The 18,962-nt window shown below is 44.2% G+C and overlaps 1 protein-coding gene across 7 annotated transcripts in view; it reads right to left on the bottom strand.

Annotated features, from left to right (window-relative positions):
• Positions 1 to 1,310: 1,310 nt before the first annotated feature.
• OSBPL6 (oxysterol binding protein like 6) overlaps positions 1,311 to 18,962 on the bottom strand; it is a 181,846-nt gene continuing 164,194 nt past the window's right edge. For all 7 annotated transcript variants that reach the window (XM_084800157.1, XM_084800159.1, XM_084800160.1 and 4 more), the window contains 10 exons: positions 17,751 to 17,838; positions 16,853 to 17,106; positions 15,902 to 16,039; positions 15,398 to 15,461; positions 13,840 to 13,918; positions 11,785 to 11,929; positions 10,347 to 10,491; positions 7,996 to 8,122; positions 6,284 to 6,406; positions 1,311 to 5,102 (listed from right to left, as the gene is read on the bottom strand). In XM_084800157.1, coding sequence (XP_084656283.1) covers positions 4,994 to 5,102; positions 6,284 to 6,406; positions 7,996 to 8,122; positions 10,347 to 10,491; positions 11,785 to 11,929; positions 13,840 to 13,918; positions 15,398 to 15,461; positions 15,902 to 16,039; positions 16,853 to 17,106; positions 17,751 to 17,838 — 1,272 coding nt within the window. In that variant the 3' untranslated portion in view covers positions 1,311 to 4,993. The remainder of the gene's footprint in view (positions 5,103 to 6,283; positions 6,407 to 7,995; positions 8,123 to 10,346; positions 10,492 to 11,784; positions 11,930 to 13,839; positions 13,919 to 15,397; positions 15,462 to 15,901; positions 16,040 to 16,852; positions 17,107 to 17,750; positions 17,839 to 18,962) is intronic.

Genomic DNA, 18,962 nt, shown 5'->3' with positions numbered 1-18,962 from the left:
GTATACAGCCTCCCTTCCCTCCGAAGTCTTGTATACTATCAATATGAGAAAGTATGCAAGCTTTAATGTAAAACAAATCAAAACAAAACAAAAAACAAAAACCCAGACCAACAATCGCCTCACGGTGGGGAGGAACAGACTACCCAAAGGCCTGGAAAACCCTTGGTGTGATGGACAGGTTCCCTTTGGTGACTGTACTGATACCATGGTGTCTGTAGTCAGCACATAACAGGCTGTATATCACTCCAGTGTGTGACACTTACTATATAGCAGTTATATCTAGCTTTAAAAAAAAAAAAGCATTGCAAACACTATGCTTTTTCTTTTCCTGAAGACCTGAGATGAAACACTGAGGAAGGGCAGGCGGATATAAGGAGCAGGGACTCGTTGTCTTTAACAGTATCCATTCGGTTCAGTTGCTTATTTCACCTAACAGTGATTCAAGAAATGATAGATGGACCCCAAACAGGATTCCAGTTTATTTTACCAAAAATTTATTACTCTTTTCTGTACAACTAACTCATTTTTTTTTTGAAAGGAAGGTATAGATAGAAACAAAATTTATGGAAACCAGGAGATTTTTGTTATTTTTTTTCCTACCAGTCTAGAAAATAGCTAATAATATATGTTTATAAGGAAATTTTTATCTCATGAAGAATTAGTAGTGTTCTTGAGGAAAGTGAATGAAGTAGCTTCTAATACTGAAATTACACATAAATGTGGCCCATTTCACAAACATGGTGCCGAGCGACAGGAAGTGTCCACCCTTCTGCTATGTGAGGACCAGAGATTAAAGGGACAAGTTTGTCGCTTTGAAAGCCAATGGAAGAGTTAGGACAGCAGTTCGCCTCTAACCGAAGCATCTGTCAGCTGTCTGCTCCACGGAGCCTGACCTACGTAGAGCGCTAGGCACGTTAGTTCATCACAGCAATTTTAAAAACAGTTCGTCATTTAGATCCCAGTTTAGGAGAATGAAGCCAAATCCATCCAATACAGTTTGCCATTCTTTTTATAAAAGCAGACGCTGAAAAAGGTTTCACATCTGAGTAACAGGCAGGGGTTCTAAAGACGACATTAATAAAGCTAGTTTCCACTTAAGAGAAAGAGCCACACGACATACAACTTTCGAAGTAAAAAAAATTTACAAAACAAACTCAGTTAAGATAGAATCCTGTTGTGCTAAGCAGTCTTTCCCAAGGTCCATGGAGCCTTTGGGAAACAAAACAAACAAACCAACATTTTACTTTTAGCTCTGCTGCCACAATTTTCCCTCATATGTTCCCCCAAAAGAACATTTCTAGAGCACAAAATAGATTCATAATGGTTTAATTAGATACATTTTTAATATCTCCTGAACATAATTGCTCTCATAGAAATAAACTAGTATTTTTATACACAAACTTTATTTACTGTGCCACATTCATAACATACTGAGCCAAGTGCAAACATTTGTTCCGCCCCATGGTGTGTGGAGCTCTGCTCCCACAAACGCTTCATTATGTAAGATGACAGAGAACAGTAGTAGACAAGACGGATAACGAACCCACGAAAGAGTAACAAAAATGTTCCATAGTATTAAACAAAACAGGTCGATCAGGCTTGCTTCCATAGAACTGCCCCGCTCTCCATAAGCTCCTTGGGACAGGCTCTAATGAGCAGTAAGTGGTCATGCAGAAAAACGCAAGGCCAAAAACAAAACAAAACAAAACAAAACAAAAAAAACCCAACCACAACCAAAACAAACCAAAAAACAAACAAATAAACAAAAAACTGCAAGGCCAGGAGAATCAAGAGCTGGAGCACAAAAGATCTGGGAAACCGACAATTTGGTATCCTTTGCGCCAAAAATCCCTTGGTTGTGTCCTACAGCCAGAAAATGTACATTCGGTCCCTGCTCTCACATACAACTTACATGTACCACTAAAGGGTATCTTAAATGAAGTGTTTATTTTTTTTCCAACTACCTGGAGACAATAGGAACAGTATTTTAAAATAATACATGAAAAATAATGATAATAAAAAGTAACAAAAATATCAGCAACACTGAAGAGTAAATTTGCACCTTGGGTAGCAGCATCCAGCATCAAAACGATTGGTGTTTGGTGAGCTTCTGCAAATGCTGGCCACTTATGCAAATATGTGCCATTGATCAGCCCAGTCTTGTCAAACTCTCAGGGTCACAGTCACTGTAATGACCATCTCACCTCAGGGGAGGGGGCTTGAAAACAAAGCATGGAAAGAGAACAGAGACATACCAAGCCCCCTACACCCTTTTAAGGACAAACAAAACAGCACCCTCTAAATATAAAGGTTTATGTAAAACTCCAAGGAATACATCACATTTTATCAAGAGAGTAAGCTAACATCTGTCCTTTTGCTATTTAGCTTCAAAAGCTGAAATGTTATGTGGATGAAACTCCAACAGGGTTACGTCTTACAGCTTTATAACCTCCGTGTGAGCAGACAGAAGGATGAGGCCGTCACACCAACACGGGCAAGTGTTCTATTGGGTGATGAGTGAACTGGGTGTTACAGGATGCTCTAACGCCTAACTGGTGACTTTATGACCAAAATTAGGGAATCTGAATCTCAAAATAGATTCAAAGTCGAGGACACCATACTATGTAACTGTAATTAACACAATACTTGTCTCTTTTTCATCCTGAAATCCTAATTAGAGTGTCAGGGTAGACCTGGCCATCCTCTGCCGCTCATATTGGTCATCCAGCTTTGCTATCTATCTAGTGAAGGCCTTATCTGTTTTTTTTTCTCCTTTCTTCTCAGATAACCCAAGCCCTGTACAGAGGTGACTTCCCTGATGGGTCCTGGGTCTTCTGCCATTTATTAAGCTCGCAGTCCTATCATATTTTGAGGCACCTCACCTCACCTCACTTTCCCATTCCCTCTTCGTTGTACTTTTATTCTGCAGGATTCTTTTCTTACTTAGGCCACTGTGAGACAGCTTAAGAAAACACTAGTTAAGTACAGGTGAAACGCACTTTAAATCATACTGTGAGCTTTACCAGTCAGAAGAAAAGCCAACTTTTGTGAGGAAGTCAGTAGGATTCTAATTAAGTTCTAATTCTAATTAAAAACCAGACATAACTGAGGATGCGCAGACTGAATGGAGGAAAACAAAGTAGTACATAACAAGGGGGAAGTTTCAAATGAGAGTTCAGGAAATCAGGGTGCACAGGCTGGGTAAGCCAGGAGCTCATGTGTGCTCTGCTGTGCCGTGTTTACTGGGGAGTCAACACTAACGAATGCCAGCTGTGTACCCGATGCATGGACTTGGATGAAAGGAGAGATGAGTTTTAGAATAAATAGAATATTGCTCCATCTAGTGGAAATGCTGTGCTTTCCTTCATGTTCTCAGCAGCTTTGGGTTTTATGGTGAATTAGCCATTCGTTATTAGGAACGCTTTGCGGGGGAGAAATAACACCAAAGTTGATGACTCTTAACAAAATATAAAATGTCACTAACCTTGTTATCAGAGTCTAAAGTAACACTTAAATTCAGATGGTAAGAATCTAAGAAAAAAGTCCAACTAACAATAAAATATATGTAATTTCTTAATTCACTAGGAAGCCCCCTACAGAGAATTTTTTTTAACATACAGGCATTTATATAGTTATTACGTGCAGGAACTTAGGAATGCCAATGCAAGCTTCCTACAGAAACTATGTACCCGTGGAAAAAAAAACCAAAACCTGAAGAATTCAAAATATATCTTGCCCGCCCCCACCTTTGGAATGGGTAAAAATTTTTTTTAGCCTAAGTTTTATATTTCTGTCGTTAGCAAGGTAGATGATTAATTTGTAACCAAGTATCCATATGGAATTGCTTGATTTTTTTTTTTTTTAAAAAAGGAAGATGATTTTGCATAGGATCCATTTACATAACGCAAATAAGCTTCTGTTCTCTGTGGAGTCCACACAGTGCCAAGGGGTGGGCATGAGTCAGGGATGTGCTCTATAGTCTTATGTGCCACTCAAAAACGGTACTGTATGGTACTACCCAGCCCAGGCAGACACTCCAAGTGGTCGCTACTTCCTACTGAGTGTTAACACTGATGACAGGTGTCCAAATCAAACCCAGCTTTGCTAACTACCAGGGCACGCTGTGAGGTCCGATGGAGGAGGCGTGGTTTATTCTCTGGACACAGGACAGGAACCTGAAAAGCAACCTAGATGCAGAGATATCCTGAAGTGTCAGTACCATCCCTCAGCCCTCTTGCCCCTCAGATCCAGCACACCGTCACTGACTTTAGCAAAGGAAAGTGCGTCCTTCCTCATCGAACCCTCTTACAGCTGCTGAAGCAACGTTCTGAGCGGGAGAGCGAGTCACGCCAGGATTCTAATGACCTGGCCTTCACATACACCTATGAGCGCACATTAAAAAAAAAAAAACGGTTTATTGTACATCTTTGCATTTCTTAAGGCATGAACAATGTTGTAAAGATGGAACGGTTTCCGGGAAGCATCAGGTCTATTTTGATGAGGCCACATCAAAAACAAAACAAAACAAAAAAAAAAAACACACTTCAAGTCTGAACTAACTGCCGGCTGTGGCCCGGGAGCTCCTACGGTGGGGATGACTCTTGCAGACAGCAGACCGGCTGCGCGCTGTGTCGCTTTACCCTCTCCTGATCAGCTTGAAGCACCGGTTACAGTGTGAGCTTCACCAGCTCTTCAGACTTTGGATTTTATATTCTCCTTCTTTTAGTCTGCTTTCCGAGGACGGCATGGGCTTTATTTTTTATTTGATTTTATTTTTTTAAGGAATATGGTTGCAGCAAAACAGAAAGGATCCAAAAGTGGTTAGGAGCCTTGTCTAATGCACTTTTGAAAATCCATTATAAAGATGAATAGAAAAGCAAATGGGAGGTTTTCAGTCGACCCAGAAACCACGCGTAGCTATAAGAAACGTTAATTGTGCATAGTTCTTTATTCATTCGGAGCGTGGTGTGTTGGCTAGCTCTAAGTCTCCAGTTTACCAAAGAACAGGGCTGTCTACTTTGCTAAACCCAGGGTCCTTCCGAAGCTCCCAGTAGGTGTCATTAGAAACCCAGGCTTCTCTTTGATTTGCATCAATAACTTTTCTGTGAAAATATGAAAACCAACGTTAGCCACAAATCACATCAAGGTCACCTGAACTGAGTGCACACACACACACACACACACACACACACACACACACACACGTGAAAGGCGTATGTATGTATGTATGTATGTATGTATGTATGTATGCATGTATGTATACAGTTAGTGTCCTATGTGCTAGCAACTGATAAGTGGGCAATTCTAGGCCAGAAATAAAGGAACTGTTCTCATTAAATGATTGAAACAAAAGCAAGAAGGAAAAAGACAAAGGCAGGAACTAATTACCTCTGGGCACGGGGAGAAAGCCATAGAGGCCTGACACAGCTCTCTAAGTACTGTTAGGAAGAGCTACCTCCCAGGAACAGTGCAACATAAGTGCCTGAACGGCACACTGCAGCCCACTGAAGGGCACACTGCAGTCCTGAAGGGCACACTGCAGCCCTCTGAAGGGCACACTGCAGCCCTGAAGGGCACACATCAGATCTGTGAAGGGCACACTGCAGCCCTCTGAAGGGCACACTGCAGCCCTGAAGGGCACATGTCAGATCTGTGAAGGGCACACTGCAGCCCTGAAGGGCACACTGCATATCTCTGAGGAATGAGTGTGTACTTCCACCACATGGTGATCATGAGATGACAGCTCTAAGGAGAGGATGCTACCCTGAGCTTTCCTGTGCAGGCTCAGGAGGATGACAGATGATAGCCCTAGAAAGGACAGATTCATCTCTGTGATGTGTATATAATCCTTTAACTAATCCTGTAGTAATCACATTGGATCATACTGCAGTGGGGCCAAATCTGAGCAGACACGAGCTCTGTGTGACAGAAATAAAATTAAACTCTAATGAAGTCATGGTGCCCTTAGGGGCAGAGTCCCAACCTCTGCCTGTGTGAGGAGTGGGGACTACTGTTCTGCCACTCCAAAGGGTCTAGGAAAAAGGAAATGCCTTCTGGTGAGTCCTCACTGTGCCTCACTGTCCACAGAAAGGAAAGATCTGCTGAGAAGAACTGGTTGTTATGGTTACTGTTTTTTACAAGCACAAACTCCGACTCAGCATTTCCACTGTCCACTGCACAGTGGCCCACATCTGCTTAAGATCTCTGGATACCCTGAGTTCTTCATGGTCTGGGCCAACCTGTAATTAAAATATGAACTTGCTGTGGGGGATGGCCTACTTACTTAAAAAATTTTGGTATATGTTCAAGGTTGTTTTCCTCCATGTATCTCCTTCGAGATCTTTGGAGTTCCTCAACTCTTTGCTTCTCTGCGGCTGCGGCTTCTAAGTTTCCTTCTTCCAAATACCTAAGCAGAATACAGTTGATATTCCAATGTTAGCTTCTTTTAGGAAAAAATAAAAACACATTGGCACAAAATTACCCACTGGTGACTGAGAACATGGAATTCTGAACAGCGGTGACACTGTTGATGCCCTTTCACCTCTGCCCCAGGCCACGTGTTCCTTAGTCTGTTCACCAATTAGTGTAGTTTCTGCCTCTATGGACTGAGCGTCTGCATTCAGGGACACACGGGTAAGGGGGCTCGTGACTCTTTAGCCTTGAAAACTTCCCAGCTTTCTGGGGTGCTGCGACCTCAGATTGTTCTGGAGAATGGCAGCTGAGGGTAAGAATGACATGATGTCATAAGTTGGGTTCTCTTCTTCACGGTGCCAAATGTGTTTGTTAAAGGCTATGGGATGCTGGATGGTGATTGGCTGTCCTCTATGGAGAGAGCTGATTGAGAGGCAAGGACTTTTCCATTCTTACTGGGAGCGTTAAGAGTGATGGAAAAGAAGGTGTACTGAAAATAGCACTGGCAAGCTAAAAGCAGACCCAATGACGATTTGCAAACGTTTACATGCGTGGCTGGGATGTGGCTCTGTGGTAGACAGGAGGTTGTTAAGCACACAAGGCCCTGGGTTGGATTGCCACCAAAACACACACACACACACACACACACACACACACACACACACACTCACACCTTTACATTTCAAAACAGGAACAAAGAACAGGGGCATATTATAATATACACTGTAAAAAGTTAATTGATGAAATTAAATGTCAATCAGTGAGATATTTTTGGGAGTAACATAAACTGCAATTTTTTTTAAAGTACAGTATATAGAATTGCATGTAGAACAGAACATGGTGAAAGTCAAGTACATTTTTGGAGGGAAAAAAACCCCACACATGCATGGGAAACAGAGAACTGATCCTGGATGAAATGCAGATGGCATATAGAATTTTGGGGAAAATGAATTCTGTAAAAGTGGAGGACATCATGATCACATGAAAATAATTTTTAAAAAATGAGTTTGGAGCCGGGTGCGGTGTCGCACGCCTTTAATCCCAGCACTTGGGAGGCAGAGGCAGGCACATCGCTGTGAGTTTGAGGCCAGCCTGGTCTCAAAGCAAGTCCAAGACAGCTAAGGCTACACAGAGAAACCCTGTCTTGAAAAAACCAAGAGAGTTCTGTAGTTGAGTACAGTCCCACACCCTCTAGGACGGAGTTATGTTGGGGAACGCCATTTTCATTCCAATCACTTCCTGGTGCTCCTGTGACTCTGGTTCTTTGGTTTAAATGACACTTCCTGTTATGGGGCAGTTTGTGTAAAGAGGTGAAAAAACACAGGAGAGGAGGGATTCTAGAGCTACCACATGGGGAAAGCTTTCTGTTTCTGTCCAACATGACTGGCCACTGAACAAGCTTCCGTTTCAACAACCCTACGAATGCCATTTTGCCCAGAGTACAAAACTCAGGTTTTTCTGCGTGAATAAGGGGATGAAAGAATGCATGAAGGAGCAAACAAGTGATGGAGGAAATAGTCCCGATGACCTCAAACACCCATGCTGTTATGTCGGGTCCAGCAGAAACTCTGCCGGTGCCCTGACCTTTGATCTGGCCGGAATCGGGCATCTGTGGGAGGGAGCAGGTCCTTCAGGACAGGGTCCAACTCGTTAAGCTCCACAGCAAACCTTGTAAAGCCGTAGTATAGCTCGTAGTTGGTTGGCAGAGAACCTGGGGGGAAGCAGAGGACCTCTGTGAGAGTGATGCCAGGGAAGGCACTGGCCCCAGCGGGAAGAGCACTTAGTGAGGGCCAGTACTCAACACTGTGACTTCCTTTTGAGGCATTAAACTGATTCTATTTTGCTAGGCAAGAGGGTTTACGTTAACGATCGGTACTGAAATATCAGCATATTTAATAAAACCCAGCCTTTAAATAAAACCATGTATTATAGTAATAGTCTTCATGGGCTGAACACAGATTTTCCTCTCATATATACAACTAGACCAAGCTGGTTAACTATACAGGCTAACAGTTCACCAGGAACATTTGCTGTGTATGTTCTCATTAAAAAGATGCAGACATAAATAAATATCATTAGTATTTATTTAAAGCATTTAAAAACTATTTTTAACATTGTGTGTGTGTGTGTGTGTGTGTACCATATGCTTGGTTTCTCTTTCGTTGGTTCAGTTTTCTTTTTTCCCCCAAAGGCTTATTTTTACTTATGTATGTTTGTCTCAATGAAATGTGACGTGTAAAACCGGGTAGTGGTGGCACACACCTTTAATCCCTGTACTCAGGAGGCAGAGGGAGGCAAATTCCTGAGTTCAAGGCCAGCCTGGTCTACAAAGTGAGTTCCAGGAAATCCAGGGTCACACAAAGAAACCGTGATGAAAGAAAGAAAGAAAGAAAGAAAGAAAGAAAGAAAGAAAAGAAAAGAAAAGAAAGGCAGACAGTCATATGGTCATATGTTGTCCAGGTCCCCCAGAGAGTCCAGAAGAGAAAGATTGCTGAGAGGCCGCGGAGCTGGAGGTACAGACAGTACAGGCAGTTGTGCGCCAGCCCACATGGTTACGGGAAGTGATCCCAGGCCCTCCAGAGACGTGGTCAGTGCTCTTAACTGCTGAGCTGCCTCTCCAGCCCCGGTGACTTCTTTTTTTCTACCAGGGGAATTTCAAGGACTGACTTCAATTTATTAGTCTTGGCAGCAAGTACCTTTACCTTCTAAGGGCCATCTTGTGGGCCCTTTAATTTTTTTTTTTTTAATTCCATCTTAAAACTTTGTTTGAATTACAGTACACGTGTAGAGGTCAGAGGACAGAAGACAACCTGTGTGACTGAACTCAGGTTGTCAGGTTTGAGGGCAAACACTTTAATCTGATGCTATCTTGTCAGCTCTGAGAGCCATCCATCCATCCATCTATCTATCCATCCGTCCATCTACCCATCCATCCGTCCATCTACCCATCCATCCACCCAACCTTTCATTCCTTCCTTTTTTTTTTTTTTTCATAGCATCTCGCTTTGCTGTCCACGCTAGTCCTGAACTCCTGGGTTCTAGCATCCCTCCTGTTTCAGCCTCCCCAGTACGAGGACTACAGGAGGCACCGTCACACCTAGCAGGGAAGTCAGACTCCACTCGAGGCCAGGACCTCACTTCTGCTAGGATATGCCCTACCACTGATGTACACGCTCAACCCCTTAGCTAAGACAGACTGCTTTGCTTCTCCTAGAACAAGGCTGAGGCATGGCCAGTGCTCAGAAAGTAGTTACTAAGAACGAATGAAGTAACCACTCCCCCAGCAGGAAATTCACAAACACTTAACAGTGTCCTTTAGGAAACCAATAACTAATTTTAAAAGTTGGAGGTTACCTGACGAGCTCCACTGAAAATGAATCTCACATGGTGAATTTTTCCCCCATTTATACTTGATATTTAGTTACATGCTAATATAGTACCTGGTTCGGCTGAGGTCTTTTATTAAGTGTCAGCATGTCCAACTTTTGCTGCTCAAATAAAAAAGGTCACTTACTATGGCAAGTTACTAGATTTGTAGATTAGAGATGTTATATTTGCTTTGTTTTATTTAAAAAGTAAACAACAAGAGCAAGGGCTTGCTCATGTATGTCAATTATTTAAACTCTTTCTTTCAGTACACCTAGTGTTTGCATGTACGTGTTATGTTTAAAGCAATTTCCCGAGGCAGATTTTTAACAGGTCACTTTACTTCAATGATTTGGCCTCCCCCCCTTTTTTTTTAATTATCAAGGATCAAATAGAGGCCTTTACATATAACTTATTTTGTTGAATGTCAATATAACTGCAGGTGCCTTGAGCATTCATGGTTTAGATGTCACTATTAAAAGGATACGCAAGGCGAACTACACGGCACGCCCCACCGCCCCCTCCTGTCTGTTACCCGTCGCCTCCTGAGCGGGAAGCTCAGCTCTCACCTGGTCTCCAGATGCACTTTGCAGAGGGGGCCACCCCGCAGTAGAGCCCTTCGTGCCACTTCCCAAACAGCCGGTGCACCACCTTCCCCTCCTGATCTATCACCACGCCCTGCACTTCATTCACGTTGGAGTTCCAATAATTCACCTGGAAAACACGCAACCCCAAAAGCGCCTTAGCAGTGCCAGCCTGGATGCCCTTCCTTGTTCTCTCTCTTACTAGGGTCTCTCACTAAAGTAGCTTAAGCTGGCCTGGAACTTACTGTGTAGCCCAGGTTAGCACAAAACTCACAGTCCTTCTAGCTCAGCCGCAAGTGTTGTGATTAGAGACGTGCTGCAATAACTGCTTTATTTCTATGGAGTGGGTGTGGTCTCGGGGCCGGGGGCGGGGTAGCTCTGAGCACTGGCTTACCATGGTCAGGCCATGGATTTCATTCCCAGCACCATTAAAAACAAAAACCCAAACCCCTGTGCTCCATCCACAGCACGACAGCGTGGTCTTCTCCAGCTCCAGGTCAGTCCTCAGCTTAAGAAGCCGCTATCTGAGGAAGGATAACAGGCTACCAAGAAGAGACTTGGTACCTTATGAGCATATACATGGGGAGGAGGTCCCCCTCAGTCACAGTCATAGGGGAGGGGAGTAAGGGGAAAATGGGAGGGAGGGAGGAATGGGAGGATACAAGGGATGGAATAACAATTGAGATGTAATATGAATAAATTAATAAAATATATACCCAAAAAAAAAGAAGCCACTATGAACTCATGGGTTAGCGACTGCCTCTTCCGACCCTCTTCCTCTGCTCATGGATCTCAATGGCCTTCTACGGGATCTGACATCAAAGTAATCAGCAGATCCTGGGATACACTTAAACAATCATGGATGTTTAAGTACGTTCTACTTCAGACCAGAGTTACTGGGGAAATGGTCCATCGGCATCTCTGGCCCTAACCCTTTTTTCTAGGTAATAGAGGAAATGGATTCTCCTGGCTCCCTTTGGATTGCTTCAGAGCAGGGTCAGATGGCTTTGGAATGACTGGCAGCTCTCATGTGCATGGCTGCAGGCGAGTACTTTCAGAAACTGACAGCTGTAGTAGGATGAGATCCCTAAATAAGATCACATAAATACATTTATTTCATAATCAGGCAGTAATAGAAACTAGAGGACTCATCATAAGAATGAGATGTGTTCCAGAATTTTACTTAATGTGCTGGCTGGCTATGTAAAAACAAGATTCTTTAAACAATAAACTTATTTCTCCTTCGACATGGTATTTTTGACCTCCACTAATTCAGAGGTTTATATTTCTCAAACAATTCTGTAGCCAACAGTGCTTTCTTATCTAAAATGTCCTGAGACGGGATGCAGAGCACAGTTCCTCCAATTTCCTCCTTAGGAAGCATCCTGGACGACCCTCCTTTTTCTTCTACAATGCTACTCACCTTGACAAATGTGAGTTTGCAAATGCAAACACTGCTTTTGGTGTTTCTGATGGTCACTTCGCCGTAGTGCTCGATCCACCTCCTCCCACTGAGGATGTTGTGTATGCACGTGGTGACTTTATTCCACACGTAGTAATCTCCAAACCTACGAAGATTACAGCACTGATCAAAAGCAATGGACACAGATTATATTCCTGTGCCTACCAACGAGAAGATTCTTTGGGTAAAACTTCTTATTCCCTCACTTCCTCCTCATCTCTTGAAAACTTCCGTGTAGTCATAAATATGCATGCCGTGATTCATTTGCTTACAATAATGACGTGCTCTCTATGGACTTAGAGCTGCTAAGTTCAACAATGCTTCTTTTCTGCCCTTCTGGGGCTAGAGGTATAGTGGCGTGTAAGCAGACACTCAAAGAAGTCAAGGATGAAGAGTTTAGTTCTTAGACTTCTGGAACATGGAGTGACTATCCAGCAAGCCATACCGGATGAGGCTGATTCTGTAGGGGTGTGTGTGTGTGTGTGTGTGTGTGTGTGTGGTATGGCGTGGTGGGCACTGTGTATGGGAAGGGTATCTATAAGACACAGGAGCCAGAAGAACATGGTATTTGGAGTTCTGTAAGTGGTGGGCTCCAGGTCATGAGGAGGGCGGGGAAGGCATGTAATGACCCACCAAAGAGTCTACACTTACAGGCAAGCAGAGTGTGTCTATGGAAGGACCGGAGGACAGAGGCAGCTTAAGCAGACACAGATCTGAGAAGATTACTCTCAGAGCACTGTCATACTACATTTGTCAAGATAAAAGCTGAGAAGAGAGATGGAGCCATTATTTAGGAGGACGATACGGTGAACAAGCATATGGACAGATCCAGTGTAGATTTTGGGAGGACATACAGAACTTCTGCCAAGTGATGAAACAGCATGTCCACAAAAACAGATGTAAGTTTGTGTGCTATGTAAATTTTCAAGTAAAATTATATTTCATAATGAAATAAAATGCTTCTAAGGTCTAGCTGGTGTGTGAAAAAGATATCGCAGACACCTGGGAAAACTCTTTATACTTCATAACTTGTCACTTATTGAAAATGTATTCTTCTATCTCACCTTTTTCCATATCCAATTCTTAGGCACCCTGTGTGGCTGCATGCATGTGTGTGTGTGTGTGTGTGTGTGTGTGTGCATGTGTGTGAATGCAGGTGTGGGGAGTTAGTGGTGGGAGGGCAGCCTCAGGTGTGTGGGACTTTGCCTTCCACTTGGAGACACAGTCACTCTGTTGTCTCTCTGCTGCACACTGCAGGCCAGGTGGCCTGAGAGCTTCTGAGGCGTCTCCTGTCTCCCCATCTTCCCACAGCAGCACTGGGGTTACAGACACTCATGCTAGGTGTATCCAGCTTTTACAGGCTTCTGAGGACTTGAACTCAGGTCTTCATATTTGTGAAGTGTTTTTATATACCAAGTCATCTCTTTAGCTCCCCACCCCAGCATATCCCACCATGCAATAGGTAAAACCCAAATTCAACCAAACAGACAAACATCAACAAATTTATACCTTTGCTCTCAATACAAATAATTTAAAAATACCTATGGCCCATGTCTTCTAAACCTTTTAAAATAGAATACAACCATAAAAGGATTTCATCATTAGTTTTTGATAAATAACTCAGAAACTTAAAACAGATTCTTAATATATGAAAGATAGATATAAAAGTGGAATTATAAGTAGCATAGAAAGGAAATGGACAAAGGGAGAGCTCGCTAATACACGTATAGATTAACACGTTAGAGTTGTATATTAAGCCGACAGGTGGCTGCTTGGGCTGCTCAAAGGAGGGATTCCAGGAGAGAAGCGGGGAGCTGTGGTACATGTGCAAAGCTTATTTGTCTTTGTAGGAGTCCGTACAGAAGCCTGTGTGGAAGGTAGCAGAGACCTTGGGCATGCAGGGAAACGGACCCTTAGAACCTTCCAGCATATCCGCATGGGCTGCAAGAGCAGCTAAGAAGCCTGAGCGGTGGGGGTGGGGGGTGGGGTGGGGCGGGAGGCGGGAGAGCAACCTACTTTGGAAGCATAACATTCAGGGTTCCGACCGGCAGGATCTCCATCGACTTCCCCCAGAACTTATTTTTCCATCTGATGTCTAAACGAGATAGCGAGAGGACAGAAACTCAACGTTCCATGTCTGATTGGTTCTGTGGAAACTAATACCGCTATTGTATCTTACAAAGCATTTCTACAAGGACAATTGATTCTGTACTGTGTATTTAAACATCACAAGGACAGTCGTCAAAATCCTTGTGAAAAAGAGACGGTGGAAATGCTGTGACTCTTCCCAGATTCGTTATGTGTTCCTCCATAACCATGCTCCCTGTTTGTTTCCATTTAACAAAACAGAGAAGCCTGGGATAGAATGTGCACGTGGAGGTACTCACATACGTATATGAGCATAGACGCTAAGGTTCTTTAATCCCCAGATAACAGTAAGTGTTGTTTTGACTAAATGGTGAAAATAGTGTATACATATATATGTATATGTATATACATATGTATATATATGTAAAATATATGTAAAAAGAACTGCAGTATGGTAAGAGCCCTGACTTATAACACATCTCTCCCTTTATGAAGGAGTTATGTGTCTTAGGAGAACAGCAGAAGATAAAGGGTAAACGTAAGAAATCTTTACATGCAGACAGAGAAGACCGATGAACGTGCAGGATGAACTAAGACCATCTCTCGGCACTGGCTACCCCACAGCCCGAGGCCCAGCACTTCCTCTCACACGATGGCTTTATGTTTTCCACATGGAGACTCAGATCTACCTGCAAATCTGTATTAACCACCTGGTCCCTTTGGATAAACTAAGAAAAAATCAGAGCTGTCTTCATAAAACTCCTGACTTCTGGTTGTAACCAAGATGACTTCACTTTCTTACTTTGCGTAGAGTGCGCGGACAGTCCTCTGTCACTGTGCCCTCTCAAGGTAAAGCAGTGCTTCTTGTGGGCAGCGGAGCAGCGTCCGCACACCAAGAGCTACTTCACACTTACTAGTCGGCTCAGCAAATAAGTTCTTATTTCCTAAGGGGCTTTTGAAACTTTATCTACATGTTACACTACAATTTGCAGATGCTCAAATGCCCTATATAAAACGTGCAAGATATTTGCATATAAAAAGGTGCACTGTTCTCATAGACTTGAAATTATCTTTGGGCTACCTGTAAGAACCAACACAGCACCATCCTATGTAAATGGTTGTTATTGTTACATTCCTTGAGGAATAAAAGAAAACTATTGTGCACACGTACAGTATAGATCATTTTTCTGAGTGTTGTTCATCTAGGTTGGTACCCACGCTTGTGGGTATCTTGGGCTGATTACAGGCAGTGTGGGGCTTTGATGGGTGGAGTGTGAACTTCAATGGCACAGCATCTCATATCCAAGACAACAACAGCATCATAATAAACTGCACGTTTTCATTTCTCAAGGTGATCCCAACCAAACATTTACTAATAGTCTCTGAGTTCCCCGGGCAGCAATCAATCTAAGCACAGTGTACTCTCAGTAGCTAGACATTTCCCACAGGCGGATCCGCTTCACGTCCAATGGTAGCTGATACAAACCTTGCCAAAACACAAAGTTCTTTGATTCACAGTGACAGGCAGAAATAGGTGGATGATGGCTAACCTGGTAATTAGAAAGAAAAAAAAAGGTAGCAATCACGGCAGTATTCCAACCTCTATAAATGACGGTTCTATTTTGTTTTGAGACAGGGTCTCCTGTAGCTTGGGCTGGCTCCACACTTGCTGCATAGCTAGATTGGCCTTGATCCTGACCCTGCTGCTCCCATCCAAGTTGCAAGTGCTGGGATCACAGGCATGGGTTAGGTCATCAATGATAATTTTTAAAAAATGAAAATCATCCCTCTCCCAAACAAGAACTAGGGCTTCCTTTTCTAATAGTATATTAGTCACTAGTAATTCATCATCACACACAGAGAACTCCCACCCACTAAGAGGGGACAATGATGCAGTTTTCTGCTACCCGGTAAGATGGCGCGCCCCACAGTTGCCAAGGCCTCTCTCACCACCAGGCTGCCCTCTGACGTAGGACGGAACCTCACTTACTTGCTCGGAGAAGAACCGAAACCCCTTATCTTCTCTTATGCACTCGTAGGTCTCCCCCAGGACTGGATTGAATGGCTTGCTTCCCGCTCTGAAGTAGGTGGAGCAATACCCTGAGACTGCGAACGCAGCAACGAGAACCTGTGAGGACACCAAGAAAGGAGCACAATACAGGAGAGGCCACTTCCGGTCTGCTTATCGCGGCTCCTGTAGACTCTGTACACTCCCGTGTTGAGGGGGCACTCGTGTGGCGCCATTTGCATTTCCAATTATTTGAATCTTCACTAATACACAGGTAGGGATAGGCTAAACCACTCCTACGAGAACTGTCAGCAGTTGAAGTCAAGTGCTCTTCATTACGTGTCCACCCAATTTCCTGAGTAACAGAGTCCAAAGGTTCCAGAAGGCACTTTGTAAGCCATGTCATGGGCGCACTCTTAGCCCCATAGGCGGGTAGGCGTGGCTGCTGGTGGTGGTTGGAGCAGAGGTTAAGTCTCCCAGCCTTACGGAGTAGAGGACAAAGCACCAACAGAAAATTGCTTTCTTGGAACTATGCTCTTGAACAGATGGCTCTCCTGGCACTCAAGACTAGCCGACAAAGCAAGGCCCCACACGCGTCAACCTCTAAGGAGTAGGCTATCTTTGACAAACCTTAGGGAACACGCTAGGCCAGCAGGTGTATGCAATCTGCAGCTCAGGAGAGCTGTGACCATAGCCCAACATGTTTGTAAACTGACTCCATGTAGCAATGCCTAGGGGTGAGCACCCCAGAGGAGAACAGGCCATGAAAAACTCACAAGTGTAGCTTCCAATAAGAGAACCTAGAACTTTCTGACCTGGCTTGATTATGCACACAGACCACATCCCCCCCCTGCCCCCCAATGCCTGTGCAGTGAGAGTGCTGTACACACAGCCAAGCTGTTCCCACGGTGGCTACAGCCCCGCCCTCCTTACCATCCTCTCGTAGGGGTCGCCGGTCTCTGAGGCCTTGTCCAGGAGCTCGCTGTATTCCATTTCCTCACAGAGGTGCTGCAGCGTGTTGAGAGGCTCATTGAGCTCCACAGGCATGGAGACCTTCGACAGGTCTTTGCCAATGTTGTTCCTCAAGATATTCCACAGGTTGATGTTACTGGTGTCGGGGCAGGGAGCAGGCAGGCACGTGCGGCGGCCGTTGCGGAAGGCGCCTCCTGTGAGCTCCCCGTTCAGGACTGGGAGAGGAAAAAAAGCACAGTAGCATCGCTTCCCTCTCTACTATATGAAGTTGAGAACAAAACGCTCGGAACCCCAGAGTAGGATCCTGACCAAAGTTTTAAGTATACTCAAATATTACTTAAGGAGAAGTCAAGTGTGTGTGTGTGTGTGTGTGTGTGTGTGTGTGTGTGTGTGCGTGCACGCGCATTTTAATAAGAGGGATCTGATATTTGGGTCTGAACAAGAGGTAAACCTTCTCTACTTAACCACATACCCAACAGATTTTTAAAATTAATTAATTAATTAATTAATTAATTAATTCACTTTGCATCCCTGTCGTAGCCCCCTCCCTCCTCACCTCCCAGGACCACCCTCTCTCCCCCACCTGGAAAAGGGGAGCCCCCTATCCACCTACCCCAGCTCATCAACTTGCATCAGGCCAGAATTTGTCTTCTTCCCTTGTCCCACCAAGGGGAAGTGATTGAAATACCCAACAGATTTTACAGCCCCACACCTTCACAGCTTATGCAAAAGACAGGCTATGACTAACTAACTGAATAGCTGGTGAGCAGAAGAAAGGAATGCGTGACTGGCTATTGAGTCGCCTGGGTTGTAATATGGCATGCAGGTAGAACAGTCTGGACGCTCAGATGATGCCTACTTTGCCGAGAGATATTGTCCGCGACGCTGGTGTTGTCTTCAGATATGTTATCGCTGACATCACTGATGTAGGACTCATCATCAGAAGCCTAAGGGAGGGAGGAAGGACCGAGCGGTGGTAAGAGGCTTCTTAGGATGCTTGCCTTGAAGGTTCACATCACCAAATGGTTAAATGTAACAAGTTATGGTTCAAACGATAAGCAGATGTCTCAGCGAAAAATATCCTGGGCATATGCTCAAGGAATACCTGAGTGTCTTCTACAGGATGCTAGAGAGGAACTGCTGTTTTGAAGTAGCTCCTTAGGTGGATCTCTGTGAGTTCAAGGCCAGCCTGGTCTACAAAGGGAGTTCCAGGACAGCCAGGGATACACAGAGAAACTCTGTCTCGAAAAACCAAACAACAACAACAACAAAAGAGCTCCTCAACTTAGCTAAGGTGGGAAGCCGAGGAGGCCAGGATGCTTAATTCAGGAAAACACAGTACACACATACATAAAGGCAGGCCTGTGACTGTACCCAGGATTTCAGATAGGCTTCCCAAGCAGAGTTACTAAGCACAGGCTGAGGGAGGCGTCAGAGAGAGAATAGGAGGTGCCCAGGCATATGAGAGGGAGAAACAAAGGAGGAAGGGAAAGGCAAAGGCAAGAACCATCAGGAAACATTGCCCCAAGGCCTGCTGGGACGTTAGGAGTGGCTGCGCTGGGCTTGGGGGGGGGGGGAAACAGGAAGAGGGCATGGCAGTGATGAGAGGTTTTTCATGACAAGATCAAGGGTCATTCAGACTCAACAAGTTGCAAGCGAGTCTCCATAGAGTCAGACTTAGTTTTCCAGAAGACGCTTGCATCTTTCTTCAGGGAGGGGAGATGTGAAGATGCTACACAGATCGAGGTAAGACATCCTGGTAGCCTAGAATCTGACGGCTTATGAGGAGAAAGTGAACACTAAGTCATTCTCTACTCCAGAAGAAAAATGGAGCAACAACAAAACCAGCAGAGGTAGGGAGAAGGCTGAGGGACAGACTGTCTGGCTAGCATGTGTAAGCCCTAGGTTCAACCCCAACTACTACAAAAACAAACTAAACTAAAAAGAAACCTAGATTGAGAGCAAAATAAAATTAAGGAACAATGTGATTGTGGTGGTTTGACTAGGAACGGCCCCCATAGACCTGTGTGTGAATCCTTGGCCCATAGGGAGTGGCACTATTAGGAGGTGT

The sequence above is a fragment of the Acomys minous genome, assembly GCF_964271855.1.
Source record: "Acomys minous genome assembly, chromosome: 10".
NCBI lineage: Eukaryota > Metazoa > Chordata > Mammalia > Rodentia > Muridae > Acomys > Acomys minous.
The sequence above is the reverse complement of the archived record's forward strand: the minus strand, read 5'-3'. Positions and strand labels throughout refer to the sequence as shown.